Below are 23,318 nucleotides of genomic sequence, written 5' to 3' on the forward strand. Positions count from 1 at the left end.
GCCTCCAGGAAGGAATGCAGCCCTGCCCACACCTTGATTTTAGATGAGATCCACTTTGCATTTGTGAGGTACAAAACTAAGATAAATTTGTGTTGTTTCGAGCCAAGTTTGTGGTAATTTGTTTTGGCAGCAACTGAAAACTAATACAGTATTAAGAATTTGAAAAACACAATCCTTTTGAATTTATCCTAAATATTTGGTAATAAAAATAAGCAGTTACATTATGGCACATACCACAATAAAATTTTAGCCATTAAAGTAAATCTTTCAAGAATGTATCCACATGGATCAATATTCTTAGTATACGGACAAGGAAAGGTTAAAATTAGATATTGTGTTAGTCCATTCATAAAAATAACCCTGGGGGGAAAGACATTCAAACATTATATGTTCTTAATTCTAGATGGTGAAAATGTAAGATTAATCTCTTATTTTCCAATTTTTCTAGAGATCAAAAATAATCAAAAGGAAAAAATGATGGAAAAATGGAATTCTCAGTTCATTTGAAGAATACAGATTAGCAATTGAAAAATACAGCAGTATCTCAGGAAATATTCTCATTTTACAAAAAAGAGTATATGTGAACTTTAAAAAAAATCTACACTAAAATACGAATTGATATTATCTCTGGGTAGAATGCTAACAATTTTATTTTCTCCTTTGTGCTTTACTGTATTCGCTAAATGTTTCACATTAAATGTTGTATTACCTTTGAAATCAGACGATACATTGTCTAAAACTGATACATCAAGAAATAGTTGTATAAGCATATTACTTAAATACAGAGGTTACTACCAGAAATTAGAAGTGGTGAAAAGTGACTCCTGAGGAACTGCAAGAGGAGGAAGGTGAAGGGAAGAAATGGTTGCTTTCCATTCTAAATCTTTTCACACAATCTATTCTTAAAATCAGACAAGGCTGTGGTAAGATTTTCAATTATTAAAAAAAAAAATTATTTCTTCTAATAGGAATGTGGGCCTTTGAGAAACCTATTACTTGTGATAGGTTTCAATTCAATTAGTCTCTCAAGTATTATAAAATGCAACTGGAGTTACAGAAATAATTTCCTATCTACACTGACAGTATATTTAAACTAAAAAAAAAAAAAAGCATACAATGTACAAACAAATTTATTTACAAAAATTACAATAATTACAAATGTACAAATTGAGACAATATCCCATTCCTCCAACAGAAGCCAAGAGCCTTTACTGTCAAATGGGAGTTTTTCTTACTTTTAAATGACACACAAAAAGAAATATGATGCCTATTCAGTCATCCATTGCCAGCTTAAAAATGCTTTTCTAAATAATTCCAAGAAACCTATTAGTGATATGTACGTGGATCACTTCCCTCAACTCTATTTCTAGAACAGCTATGTACAAATCCAGCAAAACTGGAACAGAACAGGGTAAGACAGCACATAGCAACTGCTTTCTCTTTTCAACAGTAAATGTTGACTATTCCCCTAAATATCTACCTAGTGGCTTAAAACTAAAACTATAATCTTTGGCTTTAAAAAGAAAGTTCACTTTGACTTTCAATGGATGCACAATTCTACCAAAGCCAGTATTTACCTAGTTATTCTTTGTCACCCGTGGTTTACATTTCCCTGCTACTGTTAAAGAAATGGAATTCTACAGTATTCAATTCTGTATATTGTCTTTTACGGTTTTTCAATCAGACTCACTACTACTGCTTGAGGAGTCCGTTGACATAATCTCTACATCATCTTCATTTTCTTTATTATGCCCAGGAGGTTCCAACAAAAAGTCACTACTATGATTTGGTGGTAACATATTCATCGACATGTCATTTGACTGCCATGGATACTGTGGAGCAAGGACATCTGGAGAAAAAAAGAAGCATAGATAAGAACAGCTCTATTTGTAATTAATCTAGTTCTTACTTTTTCCTTTATGCAAACAATTTGAAGTTTATTTTTAAAAATTTTACTTTTCTCTCTTTTTTTGAGACAGAGTCTCATTCTGTCACCCAGGCTCGAGTGCAGTGGCACGAACACATCACTGCAGCCCCGACCTAGGCTGCAATCCTCCTGCCTCAGCCTCCTGGGTAACTGGGTTATAGGTATGCACCACCATGCCTGAGTACTTTTTAAAGTTTTTGTAGAGATGAGGTCTCACTATGTTACCTAGGCTGGTCTCCAACTCCTGGGCTCAAGCTATCCTCCTACCTCAGCCTCCCAAAGTGTTGGGATTACAGGCATAAGCTATTGTGCCAATTTTTTTAAGACTAGGAAAAAAATATACATTTGGCCAAATTAATAAAAATCAAATTTATCAAGGAAAAGTGTGATATTTTAGCAACTGGGGATTTTTTTTTTAAATCATACTACTCTAAGAAACTATTCAAATAGTTGACATAAATTTTTCTTTTGTAAGACATTTATAATTACAAATTTTTCCTGTATCTATGTATCTATTATATGTATATATAATATATAATTACTTATACTAGGTTATGCAGATTATTCTACGTATTATAAACAGGTAATAGGTACTTTAGTATTATAATAGATTTGTATGATTTCTTGATAGAGGAACTGCTATTGTAAATGACTCTCATCAAAGAGAGGTTGATTAGCAATGTATGCATATGAAATACCTTATAAAAAAGTGCCCAAGTCACATTAAAAGTCTGTATTTCTGAAGCAAAGGGACAGAGCCCATCAACAGGTACAGTTCAAGACTCAAAGAAAGAAGGCAGATTTTTAAAGTGTTATGGTATTATAAAGAGTTACGGTATTAACCAGAAAGGTACGCCAGTTAGCTTCAAATCTACCCTTCTCTCTGGCCCCTGAAACCGTTTCTCCTTTGCCAGCTGCCACAATTAAGTTTTGTCAGTAGAGGGCATAGGCAAACAAGTTTCACTTCCTGGATAGGGTGTTTTTGTTTCCTTTACTGCTGTGATGCTTGGTTGGTGTGCAAGACATTAAGTGGTGTTCACCACAGCAACTTTCAGTGGCATCTCTAAAGGTGGTTTCCTAGCAGGTTTCACCACAATCCCAAAGGGCAGCTTCCCAGCAAGTCTCCCTGGAACCCCAGTGGGTAATTTCCTGCTTGCCAGTTCTGGCCTCTGACGCCTCATCTAACTTCTCTGCTGTGGAGTGGGCCACAACTACACTACACCCTCTCCAATGACAGCACCATGATACGAGTATTGGCCTTGGAATGGGGCTAGGGAGGACTGTTTCTAGGTCTGTCCCTTCCTTGGTCCAAAAATGTGGCAATGACTCCCCATATTCTGTTTTTCCTGTAGTTTTAAAACATGAGAAATATGAGGTGATATCCAAGGATATCACAGTGAGTTCCCCAGATTATACTTTAGGTAGCTAACAAAAATGATGCATACAAAGCATTATGAATGACACAGTGACAGTCTTATGATGTAACATTCAGCAAAAAATGTATAGCGGAAAAAAGGAAACAGGCTAAAATATTTTAAAGTGACTGCCTCAGAAAGGGTATTTTTTTTCCCTTTTTAAAATGCCTTTTTCTACTTCCCAATGTTCTACCACATCAAAATAAAAGTCACCTATAAACTATAAAAGATGAGGAATAATATAAAATAAATATATATAAAAACAGCACAAACTTATGAAAAACTTGAGGAAAACTGAAGCTCAGAATGAAATGGATCTCACAGAAATACTATTTTATAAAGTTATAAAAGTTTATAAAAAGGTATTGTTATTCATTTTGTCAACCTGGGGGTTGTTCAGGGGTGTGTTCACTTTATTCCATAAACTATCTTACCCTATTTACATAGCGTGTTTCACAATTATAAAAAACCTATGTTTAGAGCAATAATTTTAAAAGAGAGGCCTAATGCCTGAGGAAGACAGTGTAATATTTACAAATAAGAGAAAGGCAGCTTATTCTAATTTCATACCTCCCTCAAGGAGAATCTTTAGAGAATAGAATAAACTGGCAAAGAATCTAGCTATTACAATGAACTGGGTTTGAGAGCCGGGCACACTGGCTCACACCTGTAATTCCAGTACTTTGGGAGGCTGAGGCAGGCGATCGCTTGGGGTCAGGAGTTCGAGACCAGCCTGGCCAACAGGGCAAAACTCCATATCCACTAAAAATACAAAAATTAGCCAGGCGTGGTGGCACATGCCTGTAATCCCAGCTACTCAGGAGGCTGAGGCACAAGAATCACTTGAACCCAGGAGCCGAGACTGGGCCAACGCACTCCAGCCTGGGCGACACAGTGAGACTGTCTCAAATTAAAAAAAAAAAAAAATTGTGTCGGGAATCTCAAACTTACTTTACCGCAAGATATTCCAACTTGTCATCTCTGGAAAACCTTGATCTGTTTGAAAACACTCTTTGGCTTAACATTACCTGGCAATCTTCCTGCTGCGAGCGCATCTCCTGGTAAATGGCCATTCACACCATTAGTGGAAGGATTGTTCATCTGACCCAGTAACCCACTTCTCATCTCTAAATCAGTTGGGTAGGGTCTCCGGGGGTCCCCTAAAACAATGAAGACTACATTTAATTCAATCATATTTTAAAAAATTTTAGTATGTTCTTTGACATACTCATTTTCCTTGGTTCACACTGAAAAGTTCAGGCTACATTTTCAATTTTGAAATATAAAAGTCATCTGGCCGGGTGCGGTGGCTCACACCTGTAATCCCAGCACTTTGGGAGGCCGAGGTGGGCAGATCATCTGAAGAAAGGAGTTCAAAACCAGCCTGGCCAACATGGTAAAGCCCCGTCTCTACTAAAAATATGAAAATTATTCGTGCATGGTGGCACGCACCTATAATCCCAGCTACTCTGGAGGCTGAGGCAGGAGAATCGCTTGAACCTGCGAGGCAGAGGTTGCAGTGAGCTGAGATGACGCCACTGCACTCCAGCCTGGGCAACAGATCAAGACTCCGTCTCAAAAAAAAAAAAAAAGAAAGAAAGAAAGAAAGAGAAAAGTCACCTTATAAATTGTTATTAATAGCATATTACTTTTAAAAATACATGCATTTTAATTTTTCTGAATCTTCCCAAGAATATACTATTTTCTATACTTTAAAAAAATGAGAAGTCTTTTTTTGTAAACATTCTGGATGACAACTTAAGAAAATTATCATAATCTCAATTATTCAAACTTAACTGTATTTTCTAGCAAGAAAATGACAATGATACATGCTAGAAGGGAGAAAAAAATTATGACAGTTATAAGACGGAAAGGACTGGAATGTTTAATAGAAGGGCTGTCTCAATTTAAAACTTTTTTTTTTAAATTTTCACCTTTTTGTTTTACTTTTTTTTCCTCATGCCAACTTGTCTAAGATGAAACCTTTTTCTAACCAACTTCTTTGATCTGGTCATTCAGAAACTAATTCCTATAAGTGGCGAAATAGCAGGAGCAGGTAATGTTCATCCCAAACATGAAAGCACACTAAACAGCAGTACGTGGTTGACAAAAACATGACCAGATCTGGACTGACTTTTTGGGCACATCTCACCAACTGCAGATTACTCATCCCCAAAATTATAGTCACCCTTAGTGCTTTCAGCATGGTAACACAGCACCTTCAGGAGTTACTGAAGTGGAGACAACTATTAATATTTCCCCTTCCTCCAATAAGGCTGCTACCTTACGTCTCCTGTTTTATGTTTCATCCACTGTCATTATAGTTGCAGCCTAATATTTTCTTTTGCTGTCTAATTATCCTAGCTCTTTCCAAGCCTGTGTGTTCACTGTTGGGTACACAGCACTTTGTCTTTAGCATCTAAGATAACTGGAACTGTCTTTCTCAGGCTGGAACCTTTGTGGAAATCCTAATGGCTCTAAAGAGTTGGCTTCTGGCCAGCCCTGATATAATGGGATATAAATCCAAAGCTTTAGAAGCATCACATTATCTGTACTTTAAAAACAAAATCAAATTATTATTTCAAAAGAGGAAAGAAACATAGTCCCTAGCAATAATGGCTTCATAGAAAACAAAATTTATAAAACCCATGGCCTATATCATTACTTATAAACCATTAAAGATGTGAAAATATGTGGCAGAGGTTTCTAAGGATACATACATTCTAAATTAAATCTATGTGTGTACACAGTCACCTAAGAATTTTCAAAATCACATATATCTAGGATAAAACAGGAGTGTGTTTACCTGGAACCCAGGTCAGTGGAGCACATACAGCATTACTTGCACTGATCCTATGTGCATACTTAATTATTTCTTCAGAGGAGATAGCACCTGAAAGAGTTAAGAGGATAGTATAACCTGTAGTCTAACAAACATACAAGTTTAGAAATGTATCTATCAGTTACCCATCATATTTAATTTTAAATTACCTGAAAATAAAATAATCTCAGTCACCCGCCTTCCTTAACAATATCTACATATTTAGTATAAACTTAAATCTCGAAAAACAGGACACTAATCCAGAAACATTAGCTGACATAAACAAATTTTGGAGATTAGCATGACAGCACTCAATAATCTCAATTATTAACTACCGTTAAATACTATTACTCTTCTGAAAGCAATAGTGAGCACAAATAAAATAGAGAAAATAGTGTTTTATTTCTCAAAGACATCCAAGCTATGAAATCAGAGCAGACAGTTCACATCACTCTGTTTGATCAATATGCCCTAAGGCTCTTAAGTAGACCTAAGTAGAAAGATGTCTACAATGTACTCACTAGGTAAACAAAACACTGCTAAATAATATGTACGATATGACCTGATTGTTTAAAATACATGTACATATGTGTATTTGTATTTTTATTATATACATACTCACAGATCTAGAAAAAAAATCTAGAAGGACATATACCAAACATTAATAGTTACCTCTGAGAAGTGAGAACCACACACTTCATTTTACAAACTTTAGATACTGTTTCAACCTAACAAAGTGCATGTAAAATTTTTGAAGATTAAAAACAAAATCACACTACGGTCTAGAAGTCAATAGCCAGCCTCAGTCATCTCTCCTAGAGATTTGTTTGTTGCTATAGAAGCCTAACCTAACTCTCAGAAGAATATTAGCTATTTTTCATATGCAACAATAAAAAGGTAGGTTCCCAAAAGAGGACAGTTAGACAATAAATCTCAGATGAATAAATGTAAAATCATATGTACAAATCATTAAAGGCAAGTAACCAAAGTTGTAATTACAATTCTGACCTTTAGTATGGCAAACTAAAAAGTCACGTAAGATCCGTAACAGAAGCCTTTGAAAGAGGGACAGCAGGCCAGAAAGGCATGTGGGCCTCTGCACCACCAAACGTGCTTACCTGCCAAGACTATAACTGGCTCTGACTTCATGTACATCTGGCTCTGACTTCATGATGTTTCAGTCCCAGCTCAGCTGTCCAATGGATGTCCTTTCACTCTCTCTGTCCTAGCCTTCAAGATTTGGTACAAATTCCACTTCTAACCCGTAATTCTCTTTCCCTCTCCCACCAATTTTATAAACTCACTGTTTTTACTGCACATTTGGGCACACAGCCATAAACTGCCTTGTATTAATTGCTTTTTATAATCTGAAAAAGGATGTGATACTTCTACCTCCCTCACAACACCTAGCACAATGCTAGAACATAACACACTTTACAATAAAAATTTATTGAATCCTTTCAACAGCAGCAAATGATTATCAGTAATATCCTCTTGCACTGGTCTCTTGAAAACAGAACCTTAACTTCTCAAGTCATTCAGTCTTCCCATACTAACCTTTTCTTGCTTTTTCTATTGACTTGAGTTTCTCCTTTGCTTGGTAAACAGCTGTTGCCTAATTTAAACAACATAAAAAAAAATGTGATTTATTCTTCAACTATATCAAACTTAGTTTTTGGCTTAATTCACAAGATCCTTTATCCTACAAGAACAATCTTCGAAACCTGGAAATCCCAACAATTATCTGTAATGTTCTGAAATACCTCTTGACATTATTTATTTCAGTCATATTTAATGAAAGAAATATTATATTTATGAACTAGTCTCCCATTCACAAATCAGTTGTAAAAACAAAATATAAATTGGATTGTCTACTTTTTCTTCACGTCTTCTATCATAAACACACAGGAGATATCTAGACCATGCACAACCCCAAAAGCATCCTATTCTTGTAACTAGTTCAAGAATAAAATACCCCCCCTTTTTTTTTGAGACGGAGTTTTGCTCTTTTTGCCCAGCCTGGAGTGCAATGGTGCGATCTCGGCTCACCGCAACCTCCACCTCCTGGGTTCAAGCGATTCTCCTGCCTCAGCCTCCCGAGTAGCTGGGATTACAGGCATGCGCCACCATGCCTGGCTAATTTTGTATTTTTAGTAGAGACGGGGTTTCTCCATGTTGGTCAGGCTGGTCTTGAACGCCTGACCTCAGGTGATCCACCTGCCTCGGCCTCCCAAAGTGCTGGGATTACAGGCGTGAGCCACCGCGCCCGGCCTTAAAATACCTTTTTTCCCCCTAGTTCGGAAGATACAACTTTGAATTCATATTCTTATTCATTTATATATAACCTCAATGTTTAATGAATTTATCACAACACCATCCCCTCCAACCCCCCACGTACGCTAAAGGACAAAATGAAGTTAACCTAATGTATGCATATCCTCGACTATGACCAGTGGTTAAGAGTATGGAGTCAGGTCAGGCACAATGGCTCACACCTGTAATCCCAGCATTTTGGGAGGCCGAGGCAGGCAGATCATTTGAGGTCAGGAGTCTGAGACCACCCTGACCAACATGGTAAAAGCTCATCTCTACTAAAAATACAAAAAAATTATATGGGTGTGGTGGCACACGCCTATAATCTCAGCTACTCGGGAGGATGAGGCAGGAGAATCGCTTGAACCCAGGAGGCAGAGGTTGCAGTGAGTCAAGATTGTGCCACTGCACTCTGGCCTGGGCAACAAAGCAAGACTCTGTCTCAAAAAAAAAAAAAAAAAAGAGTATGGAGTCAGAGAGATCAAGGTTTAAATTCAATCTACTTTTTAGCCTCCATAGGTAAGTTAGTTATTAAAGTCTTGGTTTCTTCCTCTAAATGACGACACTGACTTTATATAAACTGTTATGAAAATGGAAGTAATGCATATAAAATGCAAGGCATAGAGCCTGGTGCCTAAGTGCTCAATCAATGTTAGTTACTACTATTTAAGTCATGAAATTCAGTTTTATGGTCCTGTGTTCACCGTCTTTAATTCTTCATTTATAACACAAAGTGGGAAAATCAAACAAACTGGATACAATTATATAAAAAAATTAGGTTTCAATAAACAGTAACTGAAAGTCTGTTAGTATCCTGCTAACTACAATAAGCTAAAAAATGAATATACCTGAGACTCAAAGGAAATTGACCAAACTATGAATAGTGGCATTCTTTCCGCAGCTGAATTAAAAACAATTTTTTCCCTCTTCTTTCCATTTTTCTGTATTTTCTGAATTTCGTTTGATAAGCAAGTATTACATACAGAAAAACAGATTTTTATATATATACAATATATAAACATATAAATAATATATTTTGAGACAAATTTTTTTTTTTGAGACGGAGTTTTGCTCTTTTTGCCCAGGCTGGAGTGCAATGGCGCGATCTCAGCTCACCGCAACCTCCGCCTCCTGGGTTCAAGCGATTCTCCTGCCTCAGCCTCCGGAGTAGCTGGGATTACAGGCATGCACCACCATGCCTGGCTAATTTTGTATTTTTAGTAGAGATGGGGTTTCTCCATGTTGGTCATGACTTAAAAAGTCTCCCTCCGTCACCCAGGCTGGAGTGCAGTGGCGCAATCCCAGTTCATCGCAACCTCCACCTCCCAGGTTCAAGAGATTCTCCTGCCTCAGCCTCCCAAGTAGCTGGGATTACAGGTGTGAACCACCATGCCCAGCTAAATTTTTTTGTATTTTTAGTAGAGATGGATTTCACCATGTTGGCCAGGCTAGTCCTGAACTTCTGACTTCAGGTGATCTGCCCGCTTTGGCCTCCCAAAGTGCTGGGATTACAGGCACGAGCTACCATGCCTGGCTGATTTTAATTTTTTTTTTTTTCAGACAGAGTCTCGCACTGTCGCCTGGGCTGGAATGCAATGGCATGATCTCGGCTCACTGCAACCTATGCCTCCCGGGTTCACACGATTCTCCTGCCTCAGTCTCCCGAGTAGCTGGGGTTACAGGCACACACCACCACACCTGGCTAATTTTTGTATTTGTAGTAGAGACGGGGTTTCACTATGTTTGCCAGACTGGTCTCGAACTCCTGACCTTGTGATCCGCCTGCCTTGGCCTCCCAAAGTGCTGGGATTACAGGTGTAAGCCACCACGCCTGGCCTGATTTTAATATATTTTAAAAAACTATTTACTAGTGAGTTGTTTCCTCAGTAAGGGTGATTAATTTACCCTGAACTACGCAGGATTCTAGTTACTGGAGCTCATTTTGACACATTTGTTAAGAGATTCATCAGTGGTTAAGGATGCCAGCAATGTCTGGTTGACATGAGAATTAAGCTCAGCTATTTCTGCAATACTCTCATATTATATTAGTTAGTATTTAGTGAAGTAACTGGGCAAATAGTAGCAAATAAATTGCCTCTTTGAAATAGTAGCCAAGAACAGCAAAGGAAAAACTCAGATCCTTGATATATGTCCAAAGCCTACCTAGATGAGGATGAATGACTAAATTAATGTAAATTTTAATCAATTTATAAAATGTGTATATATTTTTACTAATTTCAAAATATATAAAAAATGAAAAATGTCCCTGATTTTTATCTTAAGGATCAGAGACCAAAAAAAAAAAAAAAGATTTAGACTACTGATATTAAAATTTATATCAGACCAGGATAAAAGTAAAACTTTCCATTCCTATAATTCAATACTGTAAAATCCTTAAGTAATGAAAATGTGGCTCACAAGTAATGCAGGCTATCTGAAAATGTAAGTAAAAAAGTGAATGACAATAGCCTTTCATTCAAACACGGGCAATGGTTAGTGACAAGATGTCACTTTTAGACTTGGAAAGTCTAGTTTTTTTGGCCGGGCGCAGTGGCTCACACCTGTAATCCCAGCACTTTGAGAGGCCGAGGTGGGCAGATCACAAGGTCAAGAGATGGAGACCACGGTAAAACCCCGTCTCTACTAAAAATACAAAAAATTAGCCGGGCGCGGCGGTGGGCCCCTGTAGTTCCAGCTACTCAGGAGGCTGAGGCAGGAGAATGGCGTGAACCCGGGAGGCGGAGCTTGCAGTGAGCCGAGATTGCGCCACTGCACTCCAGCCTGGGGGACAGAGCGAGACTCTGTCTCAAGAAAAAAAAAAAAAAAAGGAAAAAGTCTAGTTTTCCGCTCTTCAAAATACTGACAACAGATTTTTCAGAAACAGATTAAACAATATCCTTTTTAACCTTAAGAACCAACCTCTGTCAACTTACCAGTATCTGCTCTGCTTCCTTTAGCTGTTTTTGTAGTTGCTGAATATCACTGTCTCTCTTCTCTACTTCTTTTTCTAAAACTTGCATTTCATGATGAATTTTTCCCTGATTAAGTGCCAATTTCATTAGTTCTTGAAACTCCCCATCTCGGTGAATTAACAACTCCAGGACCTGTCAGATAACAGTCAATTAAATCAAACAATAGACTACTGAAAGGCTGCACTCCAATGAAACAAAGAATCCATAACTGAATTGGCTAGGCTATAAATTTCAACACCTTCAAAATATTATTCCTAATTCTTGTTAAAAATAAAAATAGCCTACCTATGATTATTCTGGGAAACATAAATATAAAACTTTTTCACTTTTTCAGCTATTCTTTCATACAAAACAAAATAAAACTAGTCTTTCAGAACTAACAATATGGCAACATGAGCAAGTTTAGTGATTTCCTAGGGAAGATACAATTCTAAAGTTTATCCTTATGGCTGAGCACAGTGACTCATGCCTGTAATCCCAGCACTTTGGGAGGCTGAGGCTGGCGGATCACTTGAGGTCAGGGTTCGAGACTAGTCTGGCCAACATGGTGAAACCCCATCTCTACTAAAAATACAAAAAGTAGTTGGGTGTGGTGGTGCCTAAAATCCCAGCTACTCAGCAGGCTGAGGCAGAATTGTGTGAACCTGGGAGGTGGAGGTTGCGGTGAGCCAAGATCATGCCACTGCACTCCAGTCTGGGTGACAGAGTGAGACTGTCTCAAAACAAAGAGTTTATCCTTAAAAATACAACATAGGCCAGGCACGGTGGAGGCAGGCGAATCACCAGAGGTCAAAAGTTCGAGACCAGCCTGACCAACATGGAGAAAACCCATCTCTACTAAAAATACAAAATTAGCTGGGCATGGTGGTGCATGCCTGTAATCCCAGCTACTCGGGAGGCTGTAGCAGGAGAATCACTTGAACCCAGAGGCAGAGGCTGCAGTGAGCTGAGATTGTGCCATTGCACTCCAGCCTGGGCAACAATAGCAAAACTCCATCTCAAAAAATATATATATATAATGAAGGTTCTCCCAAAACTTAGTATTTGAGATGATTTTAGGTGGCACCAAAAACTTAAAAAAGCTTTTACAGTTACACATTTGTGCTAATATATATTAGAAAAAACTGAGACACTGAAACTCTGATTTTATGCACAGTATTACTTATGATGAAGATGATCATAAAAATACAGTGATTTCGCCAGGTACAGTGGCTCACGCCTGTAATCCCAGCACTCTGGGAGGCTGCGGTAGGCGGATCACGAGGTCAGGAGTTTGAGACCAGCCTGACCAACATGGTGAAACCTCGTCTCTACTAAAAATACAAAAATTAGCCAGGGGTGGTGGCACACGCCTGTAATCCCAACTACTCAGGAGGCTGAGGCAGAAGAATCACTTGAACCCAGGAGGCGGAGGTTGCTGTGAACCCAGATCATGCCACTGCACTCCAGCCTGGGTGACAGAGCGAGACTCTGTCTCACAAAAACAAAACAAAACAAAACAAAACAAAAAAACAGTGATTTCATAAAACAGTAAATAAACAAGTGGTATGCAGATATGGCAAAAAACCATGAAGGCTAAAACACATAAAATAGAAAGTCTGGTGGTTCATATCTCTAGTCCTCCATTTGCTAGCTGTGTGACATAGGGAAAGTTACCCGCCTCTCTGAGCCTGTGTTCTTAATTGGAAAAGGAATATATTAATAGTAGCCATTACATAAAGGTATTGTGAGGATTCATGATATAATGCACTTTAAGTACATACAGGAAGAGCTCAGCAAAGGCTAGTTATTACGATCACCACCCCAGTACAGAATTAAGATGCAAGTTTAGTCTAAATACCCTTACTTTACTGTGCTAGAGAATACTACTTTAGAAAGAAAATAGCTGTCATAATTCAGAATCAATTTTAAAACTATTTAAAAAAATTTGTTGAAGACTAAAAAATACAGGTATGCCTCTTCAAGTTCCTTTTGACATGAAGTTCCTCTCATTTTTATAGGAATTCTTCTAATACAATAGACAAAAGACTGAGCTACAAACTGCCAAATATTGAGTATTTTAAATAACAACAGAAATCTTTTTCTGTAAAAAGTAAAGTATATTCTATTTATTTAATAGACCTCTAATACTCATTCCTCCTATATCGTAGCAGAAAGCTAGGCTTCCATTTCTGTAAAAGCTGTATTATTAAGGTAAGTAGTACACATTAGTTCCATGACAACTTTCAAGAAGTTTTCACAGTTTGAACTAATTTATATACTACCCACGAGTAAAAAATATTCTCTTTAGATATTATTGTTCAGTAGAAAAAAATTATTCAACTAAAGTCAGAAGACCTAGGTTCTGGTTCCACTCACCATTAACCTCTAGCTCATCGGTTCACCCTGGAACTCAGTCTCACAGGAGGTTGAACTGAACATTGTTAAGATCCTAATTCTAAAATTCTATGTAACATTATAACTATTCAAATAAAATGGTGGCTAGAAAATTTTCAAATGGGCACATCCCTCTCTAATATTAACAGTTTCAATGAAAATTACATAGGAATCCACAGTACTAAGTACAAGATACAATTCACAGAATTGCTACTCTTTAGAAAGTACAAGAAAGGTCAGTGCTGATTATAGGTCTTAATTATCGCCTTCTGAATAATCTGTGCCTGGCTCATAGCAAGCATTTAATAAGTGTCTATCAAATAAAGTCAAGCCTTGCATTTTGCTTCTTGCACATTTTGTATAAATTCCTATTTAAACCCACGGGTATTAATAGAGTACCTGAGAGACTAGCAGTCTTCTATTAACACATTTATCTCTAGCCTCTTTCTCTTTTGAAAAAACAAAACAAAAACCTTACTACCCCTAAGGTTAGCTGTTTTTCCTAGCTTATGGCCTCATCTGGATCCCCTCCTCCCCTTTTGAGGCTCATTGACACTTTTCTATTGAGTCTGTCAGATTTCCCTGCCCTCTAAACATGTCGTAAGATAGAATTAAGATAATGATGTAGACAAAAGATTTATTACTGTCTCCTCTTCTACTTTACATCATTTTTAGAAAGGTTAATCTTCTCCATTCATTTTCTCTCAAACATTTTTTTTGGCCAGCTATGGTGGCTCATGCCTGTAGTCCCAGCACTTTGGTAGGCCAAGGTGGGGAGGATCGCTTGAGGGCAGGAGTTCAAGACAGTTCAAGACTGGCCTGGGCAACACAGTGAGACTAGATCTCTACCAAAAAAAAAAAAAAAAAAAAAATTATTTTAAATTAGCATGGCATTATAGTGCATGCCTGTAGTCCCAGGTACTGGTGAGGGTAAGTGGGAGATCGCTTGAGTCCAGCAGGTTGAAGCTGCAGTGAGCAGTCATCATGCCACAGCACTCTAGCCTGGGCTACAGAGCGAGAACTTGTCTCAAAAAAGAAAAAATTAATTGTGCCAAAAACATAATATAAAATGTATCCTTTTACCTCTAACAAATTTCTGAATCAGGAGGCCAGCTGCAGTGGCTCACACCTGTAATCCCAGCACTTTGGGAGGCTGAGGCAGGCGGATCACGAGGTCAGGAGATCGAGACCATCCTGGCTAACACGGTGAAACCCCATCTCTACTAAAAATACAAAAAAAAAAGAAAAAAAAATAGCCTGGTGGCGGGCACCTGTAGTCCCAGCTACTTGGGAAGCTGAGGTAGGAGAATGGCGTGAACCCAGGAGGCGGAGCTTGCAGTGAGCCAAGATTGCGCCACTGCACTCCTGCCTGGGCAACAGAACGAAACTCCGTGTCAAAAAAAAGAAAATTTCTGAAATCAGGAAAACAAGTCTGTTCACCCTCAATGGAAAATTAGAAAGCACAGAAAAGGTGAGCAAATAAAAACTGCCTGTACTTTCACACCTATAAGGCAATGTCTAGTAAGAGTTGTATGCTCTTTTATTTCCCTTCATGTTCGAGTTGCATTAGAGAACTATACTTACAATACAGGGTAAGTTTTTGAGCATTAACTTTTGATTCTAAATATTGTTGTAATCTCCATATAACAAGCCTTTCTTGGTTAATTCAAAGGACAAAAATAAATAAATACGTAAGTGTAACTAGAATTATAAGACAAGAATAATAAAATACTGCTAAACCCTTAGGCAACTATTCTTCTTAAGCACACTGTTATCTTAAGTAAATGACGCAAAGAAAATATCAATTTTAAAGTTTCAATTAATAACTTAAAAGGATCTAATATTCCTGTTCTCAAAGTAAATATAAATAGGAAACTTGCAGAAATCAAGTTTTTTTGTCTTTTTATTTAAAAACAAAGAGAAATTAATTAATTTAAAAAGAAGCCACTTACCTGGTTTTCCTCTCCAGCCTGTAACAACTTCTGGTTTCTTGAAATTGCCAGCATTTCTATAAGTTCCCTAAAAGAGAAACCAACAACAACAAAAACTCTTTCACAGCATGCTGAACACCCAGGGCTACTCCCTACAGTCCGCTATGACTGTGAACTTCAGCTCACCAAGACTCAGTTGTGCTGGTTACCAGACTTATTTATAAAATAAGTTCCACTTAATACTATCATTATATAAATAGCTATCACCTAAATGCCAATGAAATATGATTGTAAATAGAGTTCTTTCTATAAAAACCCTAATGCTTGGAAAGACTCGATAGAGGCTTGCAAAGGACAGCTATAAAGGATGGACCAGGGAAAAGTCATAAAAACTAAGGGTCTACCCTAAGACTGCTTGATGAGAGGCTAAGTTCTCATTTTGATTTGATCTAGATATCAAACTACAAATTGCAGACAATGCATTATGAATGATTTATACAAGAAAAACTTGTACATGAGGGATCTACAGGCCAAATCCAGGACATCTGCAGTTTTTGTAAATAACATTTTCCTAAGACAGTCTGCCCATTAATACACAATAGTCTATGGCAGTTTTCCCAATACAGAGGCAGAGTTGAGTTGTTATAGCAGAGACTATATGGCCCACGAACCCAAAAGTATTTATTATCTGGTCTTTGCAGAAAAAGTTTTCTGACTCCTGTCTTACATAACATGATTAGTGAATGAACATACGTTTATATATTTTAAGGCAAAATAAAACAAGGGATGCATGGACCATTTTTTAATGATTCTCCACTTTATTTGAATTTTTAAAATTAAAATCAACATCAGGGATAGATGTTTTTATAGGGATATATTTATGTATATTAAATAAATATCTAAGAGGGATCCTTACACATAATAAAATGATATCCTTTTAGAATGCTCATTTAATAAATATGACAATTTCCCTATATGAAAATTAGCATCTGATGAGGAAAATAAGATTGGGAAAAATGTGTAGCAGCTAATGTTTACATATTAGTTTCGAACTTGTTGAGAGATGGGATTTTTGAGAAATTATGCAGGAGGGGCAGTTTCACAACTAACTAGCTACCTGACACTGCTCTGATCAGACCGAGTGTTTGTACTTTCTCACTGGCTACCATGCTATTTTTACCTTCAAATTTCCACCCTCCTTCTAGCTAGCCTTATATTATTTTTCTGGATCATGTCAATTGGACCCAACCCTTCCCGCTACTACTTCCCCATACATTTATGAAGTAATCAATGAATGAAAAAAATAGATATAAGAATGCAAAGTCTTCATTTATTCACTAATTCATCAAATACTTATTGAGTGCCTATTATGTGCCAGGCACTTTCTAGATACTCGGGGTATCAAAGTGAACAGTGGCACTTAAATTCTAATACAAGAGACAAGAACTACTAAGACAAGAAATAAAACTAAAGTGATAAGGGTTGGCAAGGAAATAAGGCTACGTTTTATTAGAGACTATTGGGGGAGTCGATTGGCTACTTGAACAGGGTGGTCACAGAAGGTCTTCCTAAGGGCACAGCTTTGACATAAGACACAGATTAAATGAGAGAAGTCAGTCAAGAGATCTGGGAGGAAAGAGTGCAGCAGAAGATACAGATAGTTCAGTGCCCCAAAGATGGATCTGAGGAGGTGTAGCCAGGGCCTGGTACGCTGGGGAGAGGAAAGCAAAGTGAGGATATAGCGGCCAGGTGGCTAGGGGTAAGATTACGTAGGGCCTTATAGTTATGGTAAAGATTAGTGTTTCATTCCATATTCAATGAAAAGCCACTGGATCATTTTAAACAGGGAAAAGGCATGACCTGATTTATACTTTTAAAAACTGCTGAGTGATTTGGTAAATAGACTGTAAAAGGGACAGAACAGGTGGTTTTTGTAGTGCTCCAGGCAAAAAATGACACTGGTTTTGACTAGGTCATAGCCTCCAGGACTTAGTAATGGTGATGGGAGAAACATGGACAGATTTCAGACATCTTTTGGAGGTAGAGCTATCAGGACTTGCTGAAGGATCAACAGTGTATGAAAACAGCATGTTACGTAAACTTTTTCGTGTACGCCACAAGTGAGACACAAACTGTTGAGAACCTCTAGTCTAAGTAAAAGCTGGTTTCAGGTGGGGCAGGGGTGGTGCTGACTGGAGTGGGGCTATGGTAGGAAATGTGGGATAAGCCTTCCTCTGTTCTTGCAAATCTGGGAGTGTGAGTCCACAGAAGGCTTTACAAGGCTTGCCTTAGGCACAGGAGTCAGGGGAGGTAGAAGTCTCTGGCACAGGAGTAGAGGGGAGGTAGAAGTCTCTAAGACTTAGTCATGTTCTGTAACAGTCCAGGACAAAGTAGAAACCTCTGTCCTCCCCATTTGTGAAAAAGAGGCCAAAGGAAGGCCCATACTCACTCTCTGATTAAAGATGTGGAAGTAAGAGCCCTGTCCTGCTACGAAGAAGGTGCATTTCTGGCACAGTGCATTAGAATCCAGCCACAATTCCCCACAGAAATAAAATTTCCATAGGGGTTAGAGCCTACATTATTAGTGGTAATACACTTTTCGGGTAAACAGAATTAACAGGCTGGTGTGGAAACCTCAAGACTCCTATCAACATGGTTCCGTGGAACAATGAGTTTTGAGTTACAAACAGGTTAAGAAAAACGTTTAGACTACAACCTGTGTTTCAATTTTTTAAGACTGTCTCCTTGCATTACATTTTACAAAGTAATAAATATCCTGAAAGGCTACACAATCAGGTTAATAGAAAAAAAAAAAAAGATCCTAAGTTATAAATCCACTATTTTTTAAAGCCAAGAGGCTCAACCTAAAAATATGTAAGGTACATTCGTGAATTTTCTTCTCCTTTCCATAAATGCAAGCCAGACACAAATTACATTCAGAGACTGACAAACTTCACAGATCACAGAATCAGTACTCATCACTATGTCTGAGTGAGCACATGAGACTTTTCTGGAAGCCAGTCACACCACCAGAGCAGCTTCATTCTGTGAAGAAATTCCAATGATCCGCTCGCCTCGGCCTCCCAAAGTGTTGGGATTACAGGTGTGAGCCATCACACCCGGCCATAATACAGTTTATTTTAAAAGGTGGATCAAACACATAAGCCATGTAATTTCTGGAGTCTATTTGTTTTAGGGTTTTCTTCCATCACTAAATATTGTGCTGACCTGGTAACTTGGTAGCAATACTATGGCAAGGACTAAATTTACACCAAAGATAAAGTGCTGATTGTATCAGGTATACTTTAAAATACAACAGATAAGATTTATTCTAAAGCTGTCAAAGAATGTTGGCTACAGAAAAAGTGACATTTGAGCTGGAATCTGAAGGATATATGAATCATTCACCAAATCGGGGCAGACTGGGAATGGCACTGAAGATGTGGAAGTCTGACTAAAGAATTTGAACTTTACCTCACTGGACAACGCAAATCTACCAATGAGGTAGGTTTCATATCATTTTTCTGCAGAAAAGTAATATAACATGCCTTTTAAAACTGATCTTGGCCAATATAAAAGGATACAGTGCAGAAGCATGAGGCAATTAAAACTGGGAGGCCGCATTTAAAAGTAGTTACGAACAGCGGGGTAGGAACGAGAGGACAAATGTGAGCAACATTTTAGGAGGTAGAACCAAGATAATTTACCATCCACGTCAATGGGAGGGAGTCAAGGAAGGCTTCAACTTCAAAGATTTATCATGAAAGGTGACAGAATATAAAGAATGACATTTAATTTCATCTCCTATCTCTGATACACAACTTGCAACTCCACCAAGCCAGGCTTTTTGCACTTGCTGTTCCATCTACCTGTGCTGCCTAGTGAGTCTGGCAAGCTCATGCTTCCCAAACAGCCGTTTCTTCAGAAGGCCTGCCCTGATTACAACCAGAAAAGGGGCCTAGCCCCTGTGCTCCAGTACCCCGCAGCGCAGCGCTCTAATAAAAACAGGCTTCAAGGCAGTTTACACATCTGTCTCTCTCTCGACAGCCGGCATTCAGCCTACCCTGCACTACTGTCTCCCTAGTGCTTGGCACCCAAGGGGCGTTCCATAAATGTTAAGTGGCTGGCTGTGGACGAAGGGGCTCAGACCGCGCGAGTTCTTATCATTACTAAAATTCCCTCTAACGGGAAAAACCGCCGTCCAGAGTGCTGGAAGACTGCGGACCCCACGTCCGTGACCCTGGTGCACCCGAAACTCCCGAGCTGGCCCTCCCCGCCGAACCCCGAGAACGAGCACAAACGCTGGGCCGGCCGGCTCCGGGGTCAGTCCCCCGGCCTAGCTCCAGCTCGGCTCTCAGGCTCGCAGCATTACCTAGACAGGACCTCCAAATCCTCAAGCGCAGACAGCAGCCGCTCTCGTGTGCTGTTACCACTTGCCACTCCCAAGCCGCCTCCCAGCCTCTCTTTCTCCTTCTCACCACTCGAAGACGCAGCCATTTTCCTCACAGCCCTGCCGCCGGCGCACGCGCTGAGCGCGCTGACGCAGGGGCGTGGCGAGGAGGCGGGCTCAGAAGGCGGAAGAGTCATCCAGGAGAGGAAGAAGAGGCCCGGCGAGAGCGCCCCCTTTGCGCCTGGAGGGGCGCACTGCGGGCACCGGCGCCATCTGCTGGGCCAGCGAGGGCTTTGGGGTCCAAACCCTGGGAGCGAGGGCTGAACTGAGAACAGGGAGTGCAATGCAGTCTGATTCTCCTGGGCCTAATGTTTTGTTTCCTTCCTCCCTCCCTCCCTCCCTTCCTCCCTCCCTTCCTCTTTTTTTGAGACGAGTCTCACTCTGTTGCCCAGACTGGAGTGCATTGTCGCAATCTCGGCTGACTACAACCTCCGCCTCTTGGGTTCAAGATATTCTCCTGCCTCAGTCTACAGAATAGCTAGGATTACAGGCGTGTGCCACCTCGCCCGGCTAATTTTTGTATTTTTAGTACAGACAGGGTTTTGCTATGTTGGCCAGGCTGGTCTCGAACTCCTGACTTCAATAGATCTGCCCGCCTCAGCCTCCCAAAGTGCTGAGATTATAGACGTGAGCCACCGTGCCCGGCCCTGGGCATGATGTTTTTCAAGTAGCGATGAGAAGCTTCTATGAAGTGGTTTTTAAGACTTTGAGGGAATCACATAATGGTCTACATTATTATAAAAGACGGTCGGGGACTGCCTGACTCCCATGAGGCAGTCGTACCTGTGGTCCTTTCATTTCATGGTCTCATCCTCTGCTCTGTCTTTTTGGAGGTGCTAAACTTGACTCCTGGGCACCCAGAGTTGACAAGTCTTTCAGAAATTCGTGTTAAATAAATTCATTCATAGCGGCCCTGCGCGGTGGCTCAAGCCTGTAATCCCAGCACTTTGGGAGGCCGAGATGGGCGGATCACGAGGTCAGGAGATCGAGACTATCCTGGCTAACACGGTGAAACCCCGTCTCTACTAAAAAATACAAAAAACTAGCCGGGCAAGGTGGCAGGCGCCTGTAGTCCCAGCTACTCGGGAGGCTGAGGCAGGAGAATGGTGTAAATCCGGGAGGCAGAGCTTGCAGTGAGCTGAGATCTGGCCACTGCACTCCAGCCTGGGTGACAGAGCAAGACTCCATCTCAAAGATAAATAAATAAATAAATTAATTAATTAATTAATTCACTCATAGCAACGGCTGTGTAATCTAGAATGCTGATTTACTCACTTACGATGAAAAGTAATAGTGCTAAACATATCTTTTACCCATAGACAAAACTATAGGAGAAGCCATATTATCACAGGATGTTGCTTCTTAAACTTGGATCAGAACAAACGAGGATAGATTAAAAATGAATGACACCATCATGAGGCTTTGTATCTCCACAGTGTAGGGATATTTGTGTTCAAGAGATTGGATTATTTGTGTTCTTAGGTCGGGGTACCTTCTCCTCCAGACAATGCAAGAAATCCTTGTCACCTTTTGTTTTCTGACCATTCCCTACATCTGCTGTTGGCTAACCCTTTTTTGTTAATGCAGTCAATTCTCAGGCAATGGGTTAAAGTAGATTGAAGCTTTGTTCATTACACTTGCATTCTAAACATGCCTCTCAGTACTCTAGTCAATCATTTCTTATGTTAAGTTTCTAGGGTGCCAAACTTCTGTGGTATGTGTTGGTTTCATTTACTCAACTCTCACGGGTCATATTGAGCCATGACTCTGGTAGGAGGAGAGAGAACATTATATTAGTGTAAACACAAAAATTCTAGAAGGATTCTAATCAGTTAAAAATGACCAATTATAGTCCTACTTTGCAGACACTGAGGATCAGTGTATGGAGCATATATGTGTATTGTGAACTCCTGACCTCCTCAGATTTATTGCAAATTCGTATGCATATTAAACAGTATAGACTGATAAGTAACAGCATCTTTCACAGATATACTGTCTTACAAATTGTACGAATCCAAGCATGATAAACAAATATGAATTATTTTATATAGTATTACTGAATTCATGGTAATTTGGAGTGTTAGGTACATATTTTCTCAATCTGTAGATTCAAAAAGGACACTACTTTCTCATGAAATTTTATTTCTTTAACATGCTGGGCACTGCTCTAGGCACTTAAAAAATAATATCTTGTTTAATTTTCCTAACACTCCTATGAGGTAAGTACTGTACTTACTACTGATACAAAGCCTCACAAGTGTGTCATTAATTTTTAATCTATCCTTGTTTGTTCTGATCCAAGTTTAACAAGCAACATCCTGTGATAATATGGCTTCTTGTATAGTTTTGTCTACAGGAAAAAGATATGTTTAGCACTATTACTTTTCATTGTAAGTGAGTTACAGATAATGTTACAGATAATGAAACTGAGGGGCAGAGATGTTAAGACACATGCTGGGGTCATATAGTAAATGGTAAAGCTGGAATCTGAACCCAGAGTCTGGCTCCAGGGGCTGTGCTCTTTACCACTGGTTATCCCCACTCTCTGTAAAGAAAGGAGGCTCTTCATGTACTAAAAGTACTGGGAAACTCTGACCTAAAATATGAGAGGACTTCAAAAAGTTCATGGAAAAATGGAATTAAAAGATAATAATTTAAAATAGAAACTTTATTTCTCAACATGAGCTCCATTTAGTTCAAGACCTTTTTGTAAATGATGATACCAGCCATTTAGTTCATACCTAAAGAACTGAGGGTCCTCGGAATTTAACCGTGCCAATGCTGTCTTTTTTACTTTTTTCTTTTTTTTTTTTTTTTTTTTTTTGCCACAGGGTCTCACTCTGTCACTCAGGCTGGAGGGCAGTGGTGCAACCACAGCTCACTGCAGCCTTGACCTCCCAGGCTCAAGCAATCCTCCCAATACATTATTAGCTGAATAAAAATGGGTGCCCTTTACAAATTTTATTTATTTATTTATTTTTGAGACAGAGTCTTGCTCTGTTGTCTTGCTCAAGCTGGAGTGCAGTGGCATGATCTTGGTTCACTGCAACCTCCGCCTCCTGAGTTCAAGTGATTCTCCTGTCTCAGCCTCCTGAGTAGCTGGGATTACAGGC

At 39.2% G+C, this 23,318-nt stretch overlaps 1 protein-coding gene across 1 annotated transcript; it reads right to left on the reverse strand.

The window, feature by feature from the left end:
• Window positions 1-1,112: 1,112 nt before the first annotated feature.
• On the reverse strand, window positions 1,113-20,308 carry MED4 (mediator complex subunit 4). The gene is made up of 7 exons (XM_003913859.3): window positions 20,128-20,308; window positions 15,777-15,843; window positions 11,410-11,580; window positions 7,721-7,778; window positions 6,149-6,235; window positions 4,371-4,502; window positions 1,113-1,849 (listed from the first exon to the last, which is right to left on the reverse strand). The coding sequence occupies exons 1-7, from the start codon at window positions 20,250-20,252 to the stop codon at window positions 1,677-1,679; spliced, it is 813 nt and encodes a 270-aa protein (XP_003913908.2). The 5' UTR covers window positions 20,253-20,308; the 3' UTR covers window positions 1,113-1,676.
• Between the last annotated feature and the right edge of the window lie 3,010 nt (window positions 20,309-23,318).

This window comes from Papio anubis, chromosome 15 (assembly GCF_008728515.1).
Source record: "Papio anubis isolate 15944 chromosome 15, Panubis1.0, whole genome shotgun sequence".
In the NCBI taxonomy this organism is placed as follows: domain Eukaryota; kingdom Metazoa; phylum Chordata; class Mammalia; order Primates; family Cercopithecidae; genus Papio; species Papio anubis.